Source organism: Mixophyes fleayi, unplaced genomic scaffold, assembly GCF_038048845.1.
Source record: "Mixophyes fleayi isolate aMixFle1 unplaced genomic scaffold, aMixFle1.hap1 Scaffold_41, whole genome shotgun sequence".
NCBI classification, from domain to species: domain Eukaryota; kingdom Metazoa; phylum Chordata; class Amphibia; order Anura; family Limnodynastidae; genus Mixophyes; species Mixophyes fleayi.
This window is the reverse complement of record NW_027448083.1, coordinates 165,873-180,948: the sequence shown is the minus strand read 5'-3', so window position 1 is coordinate 180,948 and position 15,076 is coordinate 165,873. Positions and strand designations below refer to the sequence as shown.

The following is a 15,076-nucleotide window of genomic DNA, read 5'->3' as shown; positions in this document are numbered from 1 at the left end:
GAGGCTGAGCCCAGCTGGGTTCTGTTATGGATTTTAATTTCAAAGGCAAGCAGTCAGTGCACTGCTGAGTGTTGGATGTAGGCCAGTGATGTCTAAAATAGATTATACTGACAACTCCCCTAACTTTTTTCACCATGTCAGGCTCTTATTTTGTATGAGCTATAATAGTGTACACCACTGTTGTATACTTATTTGTATATTTTATTTTTCATTCAAGTTTAATTATTGTTCACCACAGTTCACTCTGTCATTTAAGTGTGATCACATTCTCTTTAGATATATTAACTTGTGAGACAATTTATGAATGATGCGATGGAATTGTTAATGTTATATCATGTTGCTTACAATTCAGCTTAGCAAATTGTTTATAATCAGGTATCGTGACACTTCATCTGGTACAGTTGAACTTGATCATCAAACAGGTAAATTATATATATAGGATAGCCTAGAAGAACTGCAAGAACTGCATTCTCCCGATACAGGGATTTTGGTCTCTGTACTACACCCGATATTCATTAGATTAGGCACCCACTAGTAGCAAAGAAGTAACATATCATTATTATTCCTTTACATTAGGAATGAGCGGGCACGGATTTCAGTAATCAAAACACCTCCGGACAGTGCCGCTTCGAGCCTAATCCGAGCACTGTTCGGGTATTCCCGCCGATTGCAAAACTTCAAAACGAGGCAAAACGTCATAATCCCACCGTCGGATCTCACAAGATCCGGATTCATATTAGTCCCCGCTTGCCGCCGCCATCTTCACTCGGGCATTGATCAGGGAAGAGGGAGGGTGTGTTAGTGGTGTCCTCTGTCCTGCTCATTCCAGTGGTGGTGTCCTGTGCTCTGTCCTGCTCAGTCCAGTGGTGCTGTCCTGTACTCTGTCCTGCTCAGTCCAGTGGTGGTGTCCTGTGCTCTGTCCTGCTCAGTCCAGTGGTGCTGCTATATAACAAAGTTCACTGATCCTGCAGTATAAGTCCATTGGTACTGCTATATAACAAAGTTCACTGATCCTGCAGTATAAGTCCATTGGTACTGCTATATAACAAAGTTCACTGATCCTGCAGTATAAGTCCAGTGGTACTGCTATATAACAAAGTTCACTGATCCTGCAGTATAAGTCCATTGGTACTGCTATATAACAAAGTTCACTGATCCTGCAGTATAAGTCCAGTGGTACTGCTATGTAAAAAAGTTCACTGATCCTGCAGTATAAGTCCATTGGTACTGCTATATAACAAAGTTCACTGATCCTGCAGTATAAGTCCATTGGTACTGCTATATAACAAAGTTCACTGATCCTGCAGTATAAGTCCATTGGTACTGCTATATAACAAAGTTCACTGATCCTGCAGTATAAGTCCAGTGGTACTGCTATATAACAAAGTTCACTGATCCTGCAGTATAAGTCCAGTGGTACCGCTATGTAAAAAAGTTCACTGATCCTGCAGTATAAGTTCAGTGGTACCGCTATATAACAAAGTTCACTGATACTGCAGTATAAGTCCATTGGTACTGCTATATAACAAAGTTCACTGATCCTGCAGTATAAGTCCATTGGTACTGCTATATAACAAAGTTCACTGATCCTGCAGTATAAGTCCATTGGTACTGCTATATAACAAAGTTCACTGATCCTGCAGTATAAGTCCATTGGTACTGCTATATAACAAAGTTCACTGATCCTGCAGTATAAGTCCATTGGTACTGCTATATAACAAAGTTCACTGATCCTGCAGTATAAGTCCATTGGTACTGCTATATAACAAAGTTCACTGATCCTGCAGTATAAGCCCAGTGGTACTGCTATATAACTCCAGTCCAGTGGTACTGTCCTGTGCCGCATATAATTTTTAAAGCCTTTGCCGGGTGTGTGTGGTTTAGGGGTACGCTCTCTTGTGCTGCATATAATGTAGTACAAAAATTTGGAGGATAAAGTAGGGAAAGATCAAGAACCACTTCTTCCTAATGCTGAAGCTGCTGCCACTAGTCATGACATAGACGATGAAATGCCATCAACGTCGTCTGCCAAGGCCGATGCCCAGTGTCCTAGTAGAGGGCATGTAAAATCCAAAAAGCCAAAGGTCACTAAAATGATGAAAAAAAATAAATAAAATCTTCTGAGGAGAAACATAAACTTGCCAATATGCCATTTACGACACGGAGTGGCAAGGAACGGCTTAGGCCCTGGCCCATGTTCATGACTAGTGGTTCAGCTTCACACAACGATCTAAGCCCTCCTCCCCCCCCTCTAAAAATTTTTAAAGAGTTAAGCTGTCATCAACAACACAGCAAACAACTCTGCCTTCTAAAGACATGGCATCACAAATCCCCAAGGAGAGTCCAAGGGTGTTGGTGGTTGCGATGCCTGACCTTCCCATCACTGTACGGGAAGAGGTGGCTCCTTCCACCATTTGCAGCACGCCCTATGCATATGCTGGAAGGATCACCCACAGTGCAGTTACAGATTTGGATAATGAAGGTGTCAATGTTGTACAACAGGAGGAGGATATTGATGTAGCTGGTGGCGAGGAGGAACTTGACGAGGAGGATGCTGATGTGGGTTTCTTAAATGAGGCACCAGGGGGGGAAACAGTTGTTGTCCATGGGATGAAAAAGCCCATCATCATGCCTGGCCAGTAGACCAATAAATCCACCTCTTCGGTCTGGAATTATTTCTATCCCAATCCGGACAACAAATGTATTGCCATATGTACCTTATGTAAAGCTGCAATAAGCAGGGGTAAGGATCTTGGCCACCTAGAGACATCCTCCCTTATACGTCACCTGAAGAACCTTCATAAATCTGTGTTTAGTTCAGGAACTGTTGCTAGGACCATCAGCAGTCCAGGGACACCTAAATCCCTTGGTGCCGTTGTATCCACACCAGCAACACCCTCCTCGTCAATTTCCTCCTCGATCTGGATGGGTGATAGTCCTGCAGGCCATGTCACCGGCATGACTGAGTCCTCTTCAATCCGGGATTCTTCCGGAGTATCCTGCAGCGGTACGCCTACTACTGCCGCTGCTGCTGTTGCTGCTGGGAGTCGGTCATCTTCCCAGAGGGGAAGTCGTAAGACCGTTACGTCTTTCACTAAGCAATTGACCGTACAACAGTTGTTTGCCATGAGCACGAAGTACGACAGTAGTCATCCTATAGCAAAACGGATAACTGCGGCCTTGACAGCTATGTTGGTGTTAGACGTGCGTCCGGTGTCCGCCATCAGTGGAGTGGGATTTAGAAGGTTGATGGAGGTATTGTTTTCCCGGTACCAAATCCCGTCTAGATTCCACTTCACTAGGCAGGCGATACCCGGGATGTACAGAGAAGTACGAAAAAGTGTCCTCAGTGCTCTTAAAAATGCGGTTGTACCCACTGTCCACTTAACCACAGACATGTGGACAGATGGTTCAGGGCAAACTAAGTACTATATGACTGTGACAGCCCACTGGGTAGATGCATCGCCTTCCGCAGCAACAGCAGCAGCATCAGTAGCAGCATCTCCGAAACGCCTGCTCATTCCAAGGCAGGCAACATTGCGTATCACCGGTTTCAGTAAGAGGCACAACGCCGACAACCTCTTAGAGAAACTGAGGGAAATCATCTCGCAGTGACTTACCCCACTTACACTCTCCTGGGGATTTGTGGTGTTGGACAATGCCAGTAACATTGTGCGGGCATTACATATGGGCAATTTCCAGCACGTGCCATGTTTTGCCCACACAATAAATTTGGTGGTGCAGCATTATCTTAAAAGTGACAGGGGTGTGCAGGATATGCTTGCGGTGGCCCGCAAAATTGCGGGACACCTTCGCCATTCTGCCACTGCCTACCGAAGACTGGAGCACCATCAAAAAAGCCTGAACCTGCCCTGCCATCACCTCAAACAAGAGGTTGTGACGCGCTGGAACTCCACCCTCTATATGCTGCAGAAGATGGAGGAGCAGCAGAAGGCCATTCAAGCCTACACAGCCACCTACGACATAGGCAAAGGAGTGGGGATGTGCCTGAGTCAAGCGTAGTGGAGACTGATTTCCGTGTTGTGCAAGGTTCTCCAGCCGTTTGAACTTGCCACATGAGAAGTCAGTTCCGACACTGCCAGCTTGAGTCAGGTGATTCCCCTGATCAGGCTGTTGCAGAAGCAGCTGGAGAAAGGGAGGTAGGAGCTGGTAAACAATTGTGATTCCAGAAAGCATGTAGCTTTTGTGGATGAAGCCCTTTGTACGCTTTGCCAGGATCCGAGGGTGGTCACTCTTTTAAAGTCAGAGGAATATATTCTGGCCACCGTGCTCGATCCTCGGTTTAAAGCGTATGTTGTGTCTCTGTTTCCGGCGGACGCAAGTCTACAGCGGTGCAAAGACCTACTGGTCAGGAGATTGTCATCTGAAGAGGACCGTGACATGCCAACAGCTCCTCCTTCATTTTCTTCCACACCTGTGGCTGCGAGGAAACAGCTGAGATTTCATAAACGACCCGCTGGCGGGGATGCAGAGAACATCTGGTCCGGACTGAAGGACCTGCCAACCATTGCAGACATGTCTACTGTCGCTGCATTGGATGCTGTCACCATTGAAAAAATAGTGGAGGATTACTTTGCTGACACCATCCAAGTAGACATGTCAGACAGTCCTTACTTTTACTGTCAGGAAAAAAAGGCAGTTTGGAAGCCCCTGTACAAACTGGCTCTATTTTACCTGAGTTGTCCCCCCTCCAGTGTGTACTCAGAAAGAGTTTTTAGTGCAGCGGGGAACCTGGTCAGTGAGCGGCGAAGGAGGTTGCTTCCGCAAAATGTTGAGAAGATGATGTTCATCAAAATAAATTATCAATTCTTCAATGAAGACCAGCAATGGCCTCCAGAGACTACAGAGGGATCGGTGATTGTGGAGTCCAGCGGGGACAAATTGATAATGTGTGAGGATGAGGAAGTACACACTGAAGGGGGCGAGGAATCAGAGGATGAGGATGAGGATGACATCTTGCCTCAGTAGAGCCAGTTTACTTTGTACAGGAAGAGATGAATAGCTTTTTTTGTGTGGGGGCCTAAACAAACCAATCATTTTAGCCACAGTAGTTTGGTAAGCCCTGTAGCTGAAATGATTGGCTTGTTAAAGTGTGCATGTCCTTTTTCTGCAACATAAGGGTGGGTGGGAGGGCCCAAGGACAATTCCATCTTGCACCTCTTTTTTTTCTTTGTCAGCTTGTTTTGTGGGGGTCCAAACAAACCAATCATTTCAGCCACAGTAGTTTGGTAGGCCCTGTAGCTGAAATGATTGGTTTGTTAAAGCGTGCATGTCCTATTTCACCAACATAAGGACGGGTGGGAGGGCCCAAGGGCAATTCCATCTTGCACCTCTTTTTTTGGCATTATGTGCTCTTTGGGGCCTAGCTTTTCAAACTGCCATCCTGTCTGCCACTGCAGTGCCACTCCTAGATGGGCCACGTGTTTGTGCCGTCCACTTGTGTCGCTTAGCTTAGTCATCCAGCTACCTCGGTGCAACCTTTTGGCCAAAAAACAATATTGTGAGGTGTGAGGTGTTCAGAATAGACTGGAAATGAGTAAAAATGAATGTTATTGAGGTTAATAATAGCGTAGGAGTGAAAACAAACAAAAAAACAGGATTTTAGTAGTTTTAATGCTTTTTTTTAAAAAAAAAAAATCAGAACCCAAAACCCAAAACCTTGAGGGGGCTGTTTTGGCAAAACCCATTAGAACCCAAAACCTTAAGGTAATCAGAACCCAAAACGCGAAAAGTGGCCGGTGCACATCCCTACTTTACATCACTACCCATTTCCCCTATCCTCATCCTCCACACTCCCTCCTATGAGGGCCTAATCCCCGACTATATGATATTTTTCGGTCACAGACCAGTTCCATACATCTGGAGAGAATGGTTAATACTCTTTCTTATAATTTAAATAAGTAACAACATCCTAGTAACTTATTTTGGGTCTATATCTGAACTAGTCATAAGCATAGTTGCCTACTGTCCCGGAATGTCCAGAGCCCTCACAGACTCCTGGGGAGGAAGCTCCTGTTTCCCCGCTATGCCTCCCGAACTGCAGAATTGCGCTTGCATGCGTGCAAACTGAATAATGCGGCATCCCTCATGTGATGACACAATTGTAACGCACATGCATATGCCCAGACTAGCACAGGTTCACTATTCAGTATGTACCTATATCAGGCAGCAAGAAGAATAAGGTTCCTTGTGATTAAAGTGCATCAGCACAAGGCTTGTATTACAAGTAATTATTTATAGTTATTTTATATATGTTGTTATATATTTAAATATATAAATAAAATTAATATGTACACATAAATAAATCAAGGAAATTATGATGATTATTTCAAAAATATAATACTAATTTAATAGAATCCGGTAATTTGCCTAATCCAGGCGATATCTCCTGTGCTAGTCTTGTCTTATGTTAATATTTTACTCAAAAATGCCTAAACCATGAGGAAAAGGCAGTTTCCACAGTGATCACGGTGATAGCATATTTTTTCTCAATCTCCCTAAAATGATTTTTTAAAAGTAAGTAATTAAGTAAACAAGTATGCAATTCTAATTATTGCACTGTGTACATGAAAAAATAACAACTTTTTTCAAATGAGATTTTACAATATTATATAATATAATATTTAATTATTACAAGTTCTCCATGAAGGGTAGCCTTAGGAAAAGATATTAAATGGTCTCTCTGAGAAACTACAGCACTCTGACCTATGTCATGACTATGGGGTATATTTACTAAACTGCGGGTTTGAAAAAGTGGAGATGTTGCCTATAGCAACCAATCAGATTCTAGCTGTCATTTTGTAGAATGCACTAAATACATGATAACTAGGGGCCCGATTCATCAAAATTCGCAAACGCATACGCATCTGCGTTGCATACTTTGAGCGACGTAAACCGAAATAAGCACCTCAAACAGCAAAAACACACCCCCATGTGGTCTAAGGGACGGAAATAAGCAGCGCAAACGTTAGAAAACACACCCACCTGCGGATCTTTCAACATGCTACACGCATAAGCGACGGCTCTCAACTGATTGACGACAAGCCAAGCAATGCAAACCTCACGCCCACTGTGGGAGGGACCCAACAGTTTGTTTACACACAACACAACATAAATGCCTGGGGCTTATTTTTACGACATAGCTCTCTACTCATTAATCACTGACAAATAACAATGATGTGCAACACTCTGGACGGTTGTTTTTCCTTTGCTACTAATTAACCTAATACACACTTGTCCAAAACACATTGCTCACGATCTGTGTTTAGGATTTCTTCGATTTCAAGTCGCCGTATAGTATGCAAAATGCATGCACACGGCTACATTAAAAACACATGAATAACGAATGTATTAAAATGTATGTGGTGTGAATACATCTTTGCCTTTTCAGCAAAATGAATGCATAGCATACTCTTCCATAAAGGATACACACAAGAGTGTATATACAACCTCCACACAGAGGAAGGGTCTCTGTCTGGATTACAACTCAGGAATGACTGTATGCAAATGGGGACAGCTACCCGCTACCCCAACCTGAGACATGAAAATACACAGACAACACCAACAATACAGCATGCGTGCTACACAGACACCTCACACTTAATACTACTCTTCATTATTCACACAAATTTCTCACAAAATACCTATCTCACAGGTAGCTCACTGGTTAGCACTTTGGACTCACAACACAGCAGACATGAGTTCAAATACTGAGCATACCCATAACTAATGTGTGGACTGGAATCATTATCCTAACAAGAAATGGGACACAATGTTTTTTTTTTTTATTTTGCATTTGTTATACACGCTCAACCATATTGTAAAATATGCCCTCTGATTTATACTGTATTGAAAGTAAATATTTATTTGGAGGGAAAATCCAAGAAGCCTCACGGCCTATACTTCACATGCACAGTATTAGCTGCATGCTGACATTGAGTATTCTAAATGGACTAAGGGGGGGGGGGGTGTTGTAGGTGACAGCTTCCTTGGAGGTAAATGCAACATTGTCAGCAAATAGACTTTCATCTGGATCCATGGCGTACACGTTATGTCATGTACTCAGCTGTATCCAAACAGGCCGCTCTCCACACTCCAGTACGATGGTCCTTTGCCTCGCTTGCACTTCTGCCTTACACCACTGACGCCACTTCTGGGTACACTTTCGAGGCTCTCTTCAATGTGTCACTGTTACTTGAATGTAACCTTGGACTATCACTACAATGACATATGTATTTGGGGGAATTGGTAACTAGCTAGAGCGTTTGACATTTTTGGATTTTATCTTGCACACAGGGCCTACAGATGCAATACCTCTTATAGGGGTGGCTTGTTCGTGGAGGGCACATGTTACTTTTGGATTACATGCAAATAGCTAAAGAAATCCTTTTGTGTTTTACAAATGATGTTATAAGCAAAACATCTTTCTTCATTACTCTTTTCGGACTATTATATATACCCACATGTTGTGTAATGAGATGAATAAAGACACACACACCAAGGTTTGTTTTTTTATAAAGTTATATATTTTTAAAACACAACAATCTTTGCAAACTATTTACATATACATCAATAAATAAAATATCATCGAAATGAGGCCCAGTAGGCCAATTTAAAACGCAGGTTGCCTACAATGTTCCCAATATGTACGTGGAGGCCTTCCAGGTCCTCCACAATTTGACCCATGTGGGCCATCAGTTCTGCTGCGGTGGGTGGTGGTGGAGGCCAATTGCCAGCTTCCTCAGTGGGTGCTAAAAGAAATCAGAAATTAAACATTACATACATGGATACATATTTCATCAAACAGACAGGATTTACTAGAGATGTTTACTGTTACATTACTTTCAAAACTTAGGCCTCTGGCCACAAAACCATTTGCACGCACATTAGACATCGAGAAGGCATTCGAATCAATGTACTAAATTCTGGTGAGCCACGGGGAGAGGGCCATGTACAGGGTTGTCTTATCCAGCATTATTGGCCCCAGGTCCTATGCACTACATGGGCCACTACCTATACAATCACTCACAGGAATTCAAACGATTTTGGTGTATATTAGATTTTATAAACAAGTCATTAATATACTGACGATTTGACCAGGCTAGCGGCCACATTGTTTTGCCCAATGCCCTGCGTGCCCATGTGTTAAGATGGCTATGGCTGTGGTTTGAGTGTTTAATGCGCCTAAAATGTATAGGCAGATATTATAAGTGTTCGACCTGTGGCATTTAAGGCACCATTTAATCAACATATGTCACAGCAGGGATTATGTACAAGTATAATGCACATGTCAATCTTGTATAACTATGTCCATCACTTATCGCAAATACTTACAATCTTCCAACTCCACTGCCTCTTGGCTGCCTGATGTGGAGTCCGCTAAATCCTGGGGCTCCCGGTCAGCCTGCTCCTCGTCCTCCTCCACCGCTGCTGCCACTGGCACCGGCACTGGCACCGCCTCCTCCTCCTCCTGCTCCTCCACTGCCATTGCCACTGGCACCGCCTCCTCCTCCTCCTCCGACACTGCCACTGCCACTGGCACCGCCTCCTCCTCTTCCTGCGACACTGCCACTGGCACCGCCTCCTCCTCCTGCGACACTGCCACTGGCACCGCCGCCTCCTCCTCCTCCGATGACAGTGGCACTGCCACCGCCACTGGCTGCTGCTCCTCCTCCTCCTCCTCCTCAGCTGCCTGCGCCTCGACTAATGCCCGGCGGCGTTGGCGGCGTTCCCAGCGTGCTCGGTCTGTTTGAAAAAAGGAAATATAAACAAAAGGACATGTTAACACAATCACCATTTGAAAAAAACTATTGTATTTTGACAATCAGGTGATCATACATATTTAATCAACTTTACATTGTCAGCAGGCATAAATATTTGCTACTAACAATGCAAGGAGGTAAACATGATGAACACAAAGCATTTCACATGACTTGTCAGCCCAGCACAGTGGTCTAGTGGTTAGCACGTCTGCCTCACAGCACTGGGGTCAGGAGTTCAACTCCCTGATGATAGTTACATATGTGTGGAGTTTGGAGGCTTGCTCCATATTTGCATGTGTTGTCTACCACACTCCCCAAACATACTACTGGCCGCCTAATTAGGTTTTGTTCACATTTGGCCGTAGTATGTTTTTTTCATGTAGGTGCTTTTAAGTCATCAAACTCCCTTGGCCCTGGTCAATTAGTTCTCTACAGGACCACCGAATTAGTGGATGGAGGTCAAAAAGCTTTGAATGTTGAGTATACTTTGGAAATCACCCTTTGTTGGGACTACCTTACAGTCTAAAAGAGTCTAAATAGGCAGTTAAGTAATAATTGATTAGCTATATCTAGCACACTATCTAATCTGTTTGCATCTTATGGGAGCTTGCAAAAATCAGTCTAAACACTAAGGTGTTTTGTATTTGAAACGTGCCTTTTAAATCTTGGCCCAATAATGACAACACATCTTCCACTCCCAAATGTTTTTAAGGTTAGACTAGCAAGTTACAGCACTCGGGTCAAGACTTAGAATGCCTGATTTCCTAAACCACACTTAATGGTGAGAATTGTCACACAAAAACATTTAGGTCAGTAAATGGTTAGCAGACACATTTAGGACACAGGAGCCAAAGCTTTTTGGGTGGACTGGAAGGGGCATGACCTTTATAGTGTGCTTGCACATTGTTATGTAGGCCATGTCAGGTGTTTAGGGTGAACATATTTACAAACATAGGGCCTGATTCAGTAAGGATCCTTAACTTGAGAAACTTCTTATTTCAGTCTCCTGGACAAAACCATGTTACAATGCAAGGGGTGCAAATTAGTAATCTGTTTTGACCATAAATTAAATACTGACTGCTTTTTCATGTAGCACACAAATATCAACTTTAAACTTCCGTGTACAAATAATCTATCAAGTATCTGTGTGCTAAATGAAAAAAGAGTCAGTATTTAACTTATGTGCAAAACTGAACACTAATTTGCACCCCTTGCATTGTAACATGGTTTGGTCCAGGAGACTGAAATAAGAAGTTTCTCAAGTTAAGGAACCTTCATGAATCAGGGCCATAGAGCAAATATATATATATGTTGACTTTTTTTTTGCGATTAGTAGAGAACTCACTTATTCTGATCTCCCTACGGAGCTCCTCCAGAAGCTGGGGCTGGCGGCGCCGGAGATCGCTCCACCGCCGTTGGAGCTGAACGGTGCTCCGCCGAATGTTGTATCGGAGGCGGAGGCGTCTGCGGACCCTTTGATAGGCCTGCACCTTCACCTCGTTGGACACATACCGTCCAGAGGGTACATTGTCCATACCCTCTGCAAGGACTCTCAGCTCACGCCTGCTGAAAATTGCAGCCCTCATTTTGGTATAATGTCTATAACACAAAATGGGGGCCTCTGCGTTCCGATTGGTTCGCTGAGCACGTATGGGCGTGCTCACGTCACACGCGGAGCTTTCACACACCTGTGTTTTGACTCTGATTGTCTCTCCCACCAAGAACATGGCGGGCGCCTGCACTGAGACGAGTACAGTGTGCTCCGCAATTAGGAAGAAGAGTGTACACCTGGTTTATTAATTCAACACTCCATTTAAACCCACCTGTGCTTTGGTCTAGTGCCTGTTCATTCGCTTTTTAGCCTGGATAGAGCACAGTCAAGATTTAATTACATTACATTTGGATGATTGTTCTAAAAAGCCAACAACAAACAGTAAGTACCAAACTAAATCAGAGATTGAAAGATTTAATTTTTTTTTGTGTTCTCCTAAAGTTTTCTGCCTACAGTATGCTAAGTTCTTTTGAACCTTATCCATATTCAAATTAGGAGGTTAGCTTTGTTTACCACATTACCTTTTCTTGCTTATAAAAATTAATTTGTTTTTTTTTTCGCAGCCCATACCACGCATTACCCAGTTGACTATCAAAATAATTTTTGTCTTTTGTGCCAAACTTTGGAGAAAAGTAAGTATAAGAATTTATCTGAAATTTCTGGATAGTTCCAAAATATTTTTATCTCCTAATGTAGTAAACTGTTTGCTCTGCAATATGTGTGGGCGGAATGTAAAAAAAACTGCTAAGCAAAGGGCCCCTGGCCTCACATTTAACATGTAAAGTTTTCAATAGTAGCCTACAGTATGCTAAGTTCTTTTGAAACTTATCCTTGTTCAACGGCATAATAACTAGCTCATTGCATTGATGGACACATGGGTCCAAATGTTGGCCGATTTGTAACCAAATATTAATAATAATTACACAATATAGGGTTTGCAACTGAGTGATATCCTTCATTTTGGTGTGTTGCTAACCTGTAAACCAATGTTATGGTTTGAAAAGTGAAGAGTAGTAGTAGTAGTAGGAGAATGTTGCTATAGTATTTGACTAATATGTCAGTCAAAATGCAGTGGTCAAACTAAATGGCCGTTAAATAGACAAACCACAATGTTTATTATAATAAGGGGCATGTGTTTTAGACCTAGTTAGAAGTTTGTGAAATTGTACCTTATGTAGGGGGGGGATGTGCTTAGATTCTGTATCACCACCTGACTGTGTGCATTGCCTATAAAGACACAACTTATCTTTGAAATAGGAATATGTCTGATGCTGGCCCAAGTAATGTGGAGGCACCAGGGCTGCCAACTAGGCGTAAAAACAACTTCATAGAGGAGGAGCTGGAGGTGCTGGTAGAAGAGGTTCTGGCGAGGTTCCACAGTGGGAACCGCCAAATAACCGGACGTGAGCGCCAAACCCATTGGCAGGAAATCACAAGGCTCATAAATGAAATATCTCCGTATGAGCGTACAAAGGTTGAAGTACAGAAAAGGTACGAATTAAATTTAAAAATAATAGCCCTATTTAACTTTACTGACTGTGTGTATTTGTCAAATAATATATATAGATATCGCTAGAGATAAATATGGATATTGTGACATAGTAGCATTAGTCACCTGTGAGGTGAAACCACCTTGTGACTCCAATGCATTTGTTGATCAGGCCCTTTGTTTTCAGAAACGAACACCATGGCCCTTGGTCACATTGACATAATATGTTTACCACATTATACGCGCTTCAAAATAGCAAAATCTGTATTACTGTATGTGAAGGTTAAATTGTTGTGATTAGCAAACGTGCAATGTATTTGATTGAAAAATGTGTCATTTTGAGTTGAAGGTACTATGTGAGGCAATAATGTTTGTCTATTCCACAGATGGGCAGACTATAAAGGACGCCTGAAAGCGAAGCTTGTTGAGCTTCACAGGCATGCTCAAGGCACTGGTGGGGGGCCTCGACTACGTACTACTTTAACACCCCTCGAGGAGCGGGCGAGGGCTGCAATAGCCCTGGTGGAGATAGTTGGGGTGGGCGACATAGACACTGGCTCTAGCCCACCCCGAACAGGAGAGGCCGCTCCACTAGGTACATGATGAGTTTGCTTTCTTAATGTCTGTAAAGCTTTGTATCTGTCTGAGTAAAAGTGTCAACTCTCAGGATGTGTGTGTGAAGGTAAACTTCAATTGCACAATGTGTTTGCCTATCACATAGTAGGAAATGACATTTACACACTGAAGACAAATGGTCTCAATATGAAGGGCTCATCCTAAAATGTCAGACCATAAGTGGCAATGTTTGTATTTGGGGAGCGGAAAGGGCTGCTAGCACATTCAAGGGAAGCTGACACTTTACCAATGCTACATCACGCGTTGTAAGATGTTTTTGCCAATATAATATCGCACCTTACTCATTGATTCTAATTACTTTATTTTACTTATTATCTCTCTACAGCATGTGAGCAGCAGGCGCCTGCTTCACCGGTGGATGAAGAAGTTGCCCGTGATGTGGAGGAGCCTCAGCTGGCTCCAGCTGAATATGTAAGGCAGCGGACACTCGCACGCGCAGCCGAAAATCTTAAAGACGTCACTCTTGCACAGAATGTTTACCTGTCACACATATCAAGCACTGTCCAACACACGGATCAGCAAATCGACCGTCTCACTAACACATTCTCCGATTTCATGAGCACACACACCTCTTTACTGACGACACTCGCCACCAAAATTGATAATTTAAATACTTCAGTGACAAATATTGCAACACTCCTGGGTGATATCTTGCATGTCCACTCCCAACGCACCTCCGGCACAATCCCTTCACCCAGCTCAGATTATTTGTTCGGCAGCCCCCATACCCAGTTGTCTGTCGCCTCCGCCCTCCCTGATGTGTCTGTCGCCTCCGCCCTCCCTGATGTGTCTGTCGCCTCCGCCCTCCCTGATGTGTCTGTTGCCTCCGCCCTCCCTGATGTTTCTGTCGCCTCCGCCCTCCCTGATGTTTCTGTCACCTCCGCCCTCCCTGATGTGTCTGTCGCCTCCGCCCTCCCTGATGTGTCTGTCGCCTCCGCCCTCCCTGATCCCGAACTATGTCGTCTTATGTGTTTTGCCTTTGCTCGTGGCTATGGCCAATCCCCCGTTGTGCCCACTTCCCCCTCGCCTGTCGTGGCCCCATCCCCATCCCCTGACCCTGCACCTTCACCTCGTCGGACACAACCCGCTTGCCTTGCCCCATTGCCTGGTTCCTCTGACTCCTCTACATCACGGGTGACAAGAAGTCGGAGTAGGGGAGCCTCCCGTCCAACCGGCTTTAAAAAAACACGGAAAAAGTAATTTGTATTGTTTTAACCTAACAAATATAGTTTAATATATGACGAAAATATGTATTTTTCTTTTTTTTTATAATAAAAAAAAATTCCTACTACTGAAATGTCTATTTCTTTTTTACGGCAGATTCCATAATGTTTTTTGTAATAACAATGCTTGTTATCAAGTCTAACCATAGTATAATCTCCAAACAAACTGGCTGATTCATTAACGTATTCAAACAAATATGTATCGAATATCAGTGTGCTGACCAAAACCATGCCATGGCCCTGATTGAGTAATGAACCTAGATGTCAAGGATACATATTTCTGAATGCTGCTCAAAAGCCTTTTAAAATGCAAGTGGTGCAAATTAGCAATAGGTTTAGAGCACGAAAATAAAAAAATGTCTGTATCCTAATGTACCGCACAAATACTTGATAG

At 43.4% G+C, this 15,076-nt stretch overlaps 1 protein-coding gene across 1 annotated transcript; it reads left to right on the top strand.

Moving 5' to 3' along the window:
* The first annotated feature begins 12,239 nt into the window (after positions 1-12,239).
* Positions 12,240-14,659, top strand: LOC142134182 (uncharacterized). Its single transcript, XM_075194512.1, has 4 exons — positions 12,240-12,825; positions 13,210-13,418; positions 13,785-14,355; positions 14,602-14,659. Exons 1-4 carry the CDS (start codon positions 12,596-12,598, stop codon positions 14,657-14,659), a joined length of 1,068 nt encoding a protein of 355 aa, XP_075050613.1. The 5' UTR covers positions 12,240-12,595.
* The last annotated feature ends 417 nt before the right edge of the window (positions 14,660-15,076 follow it).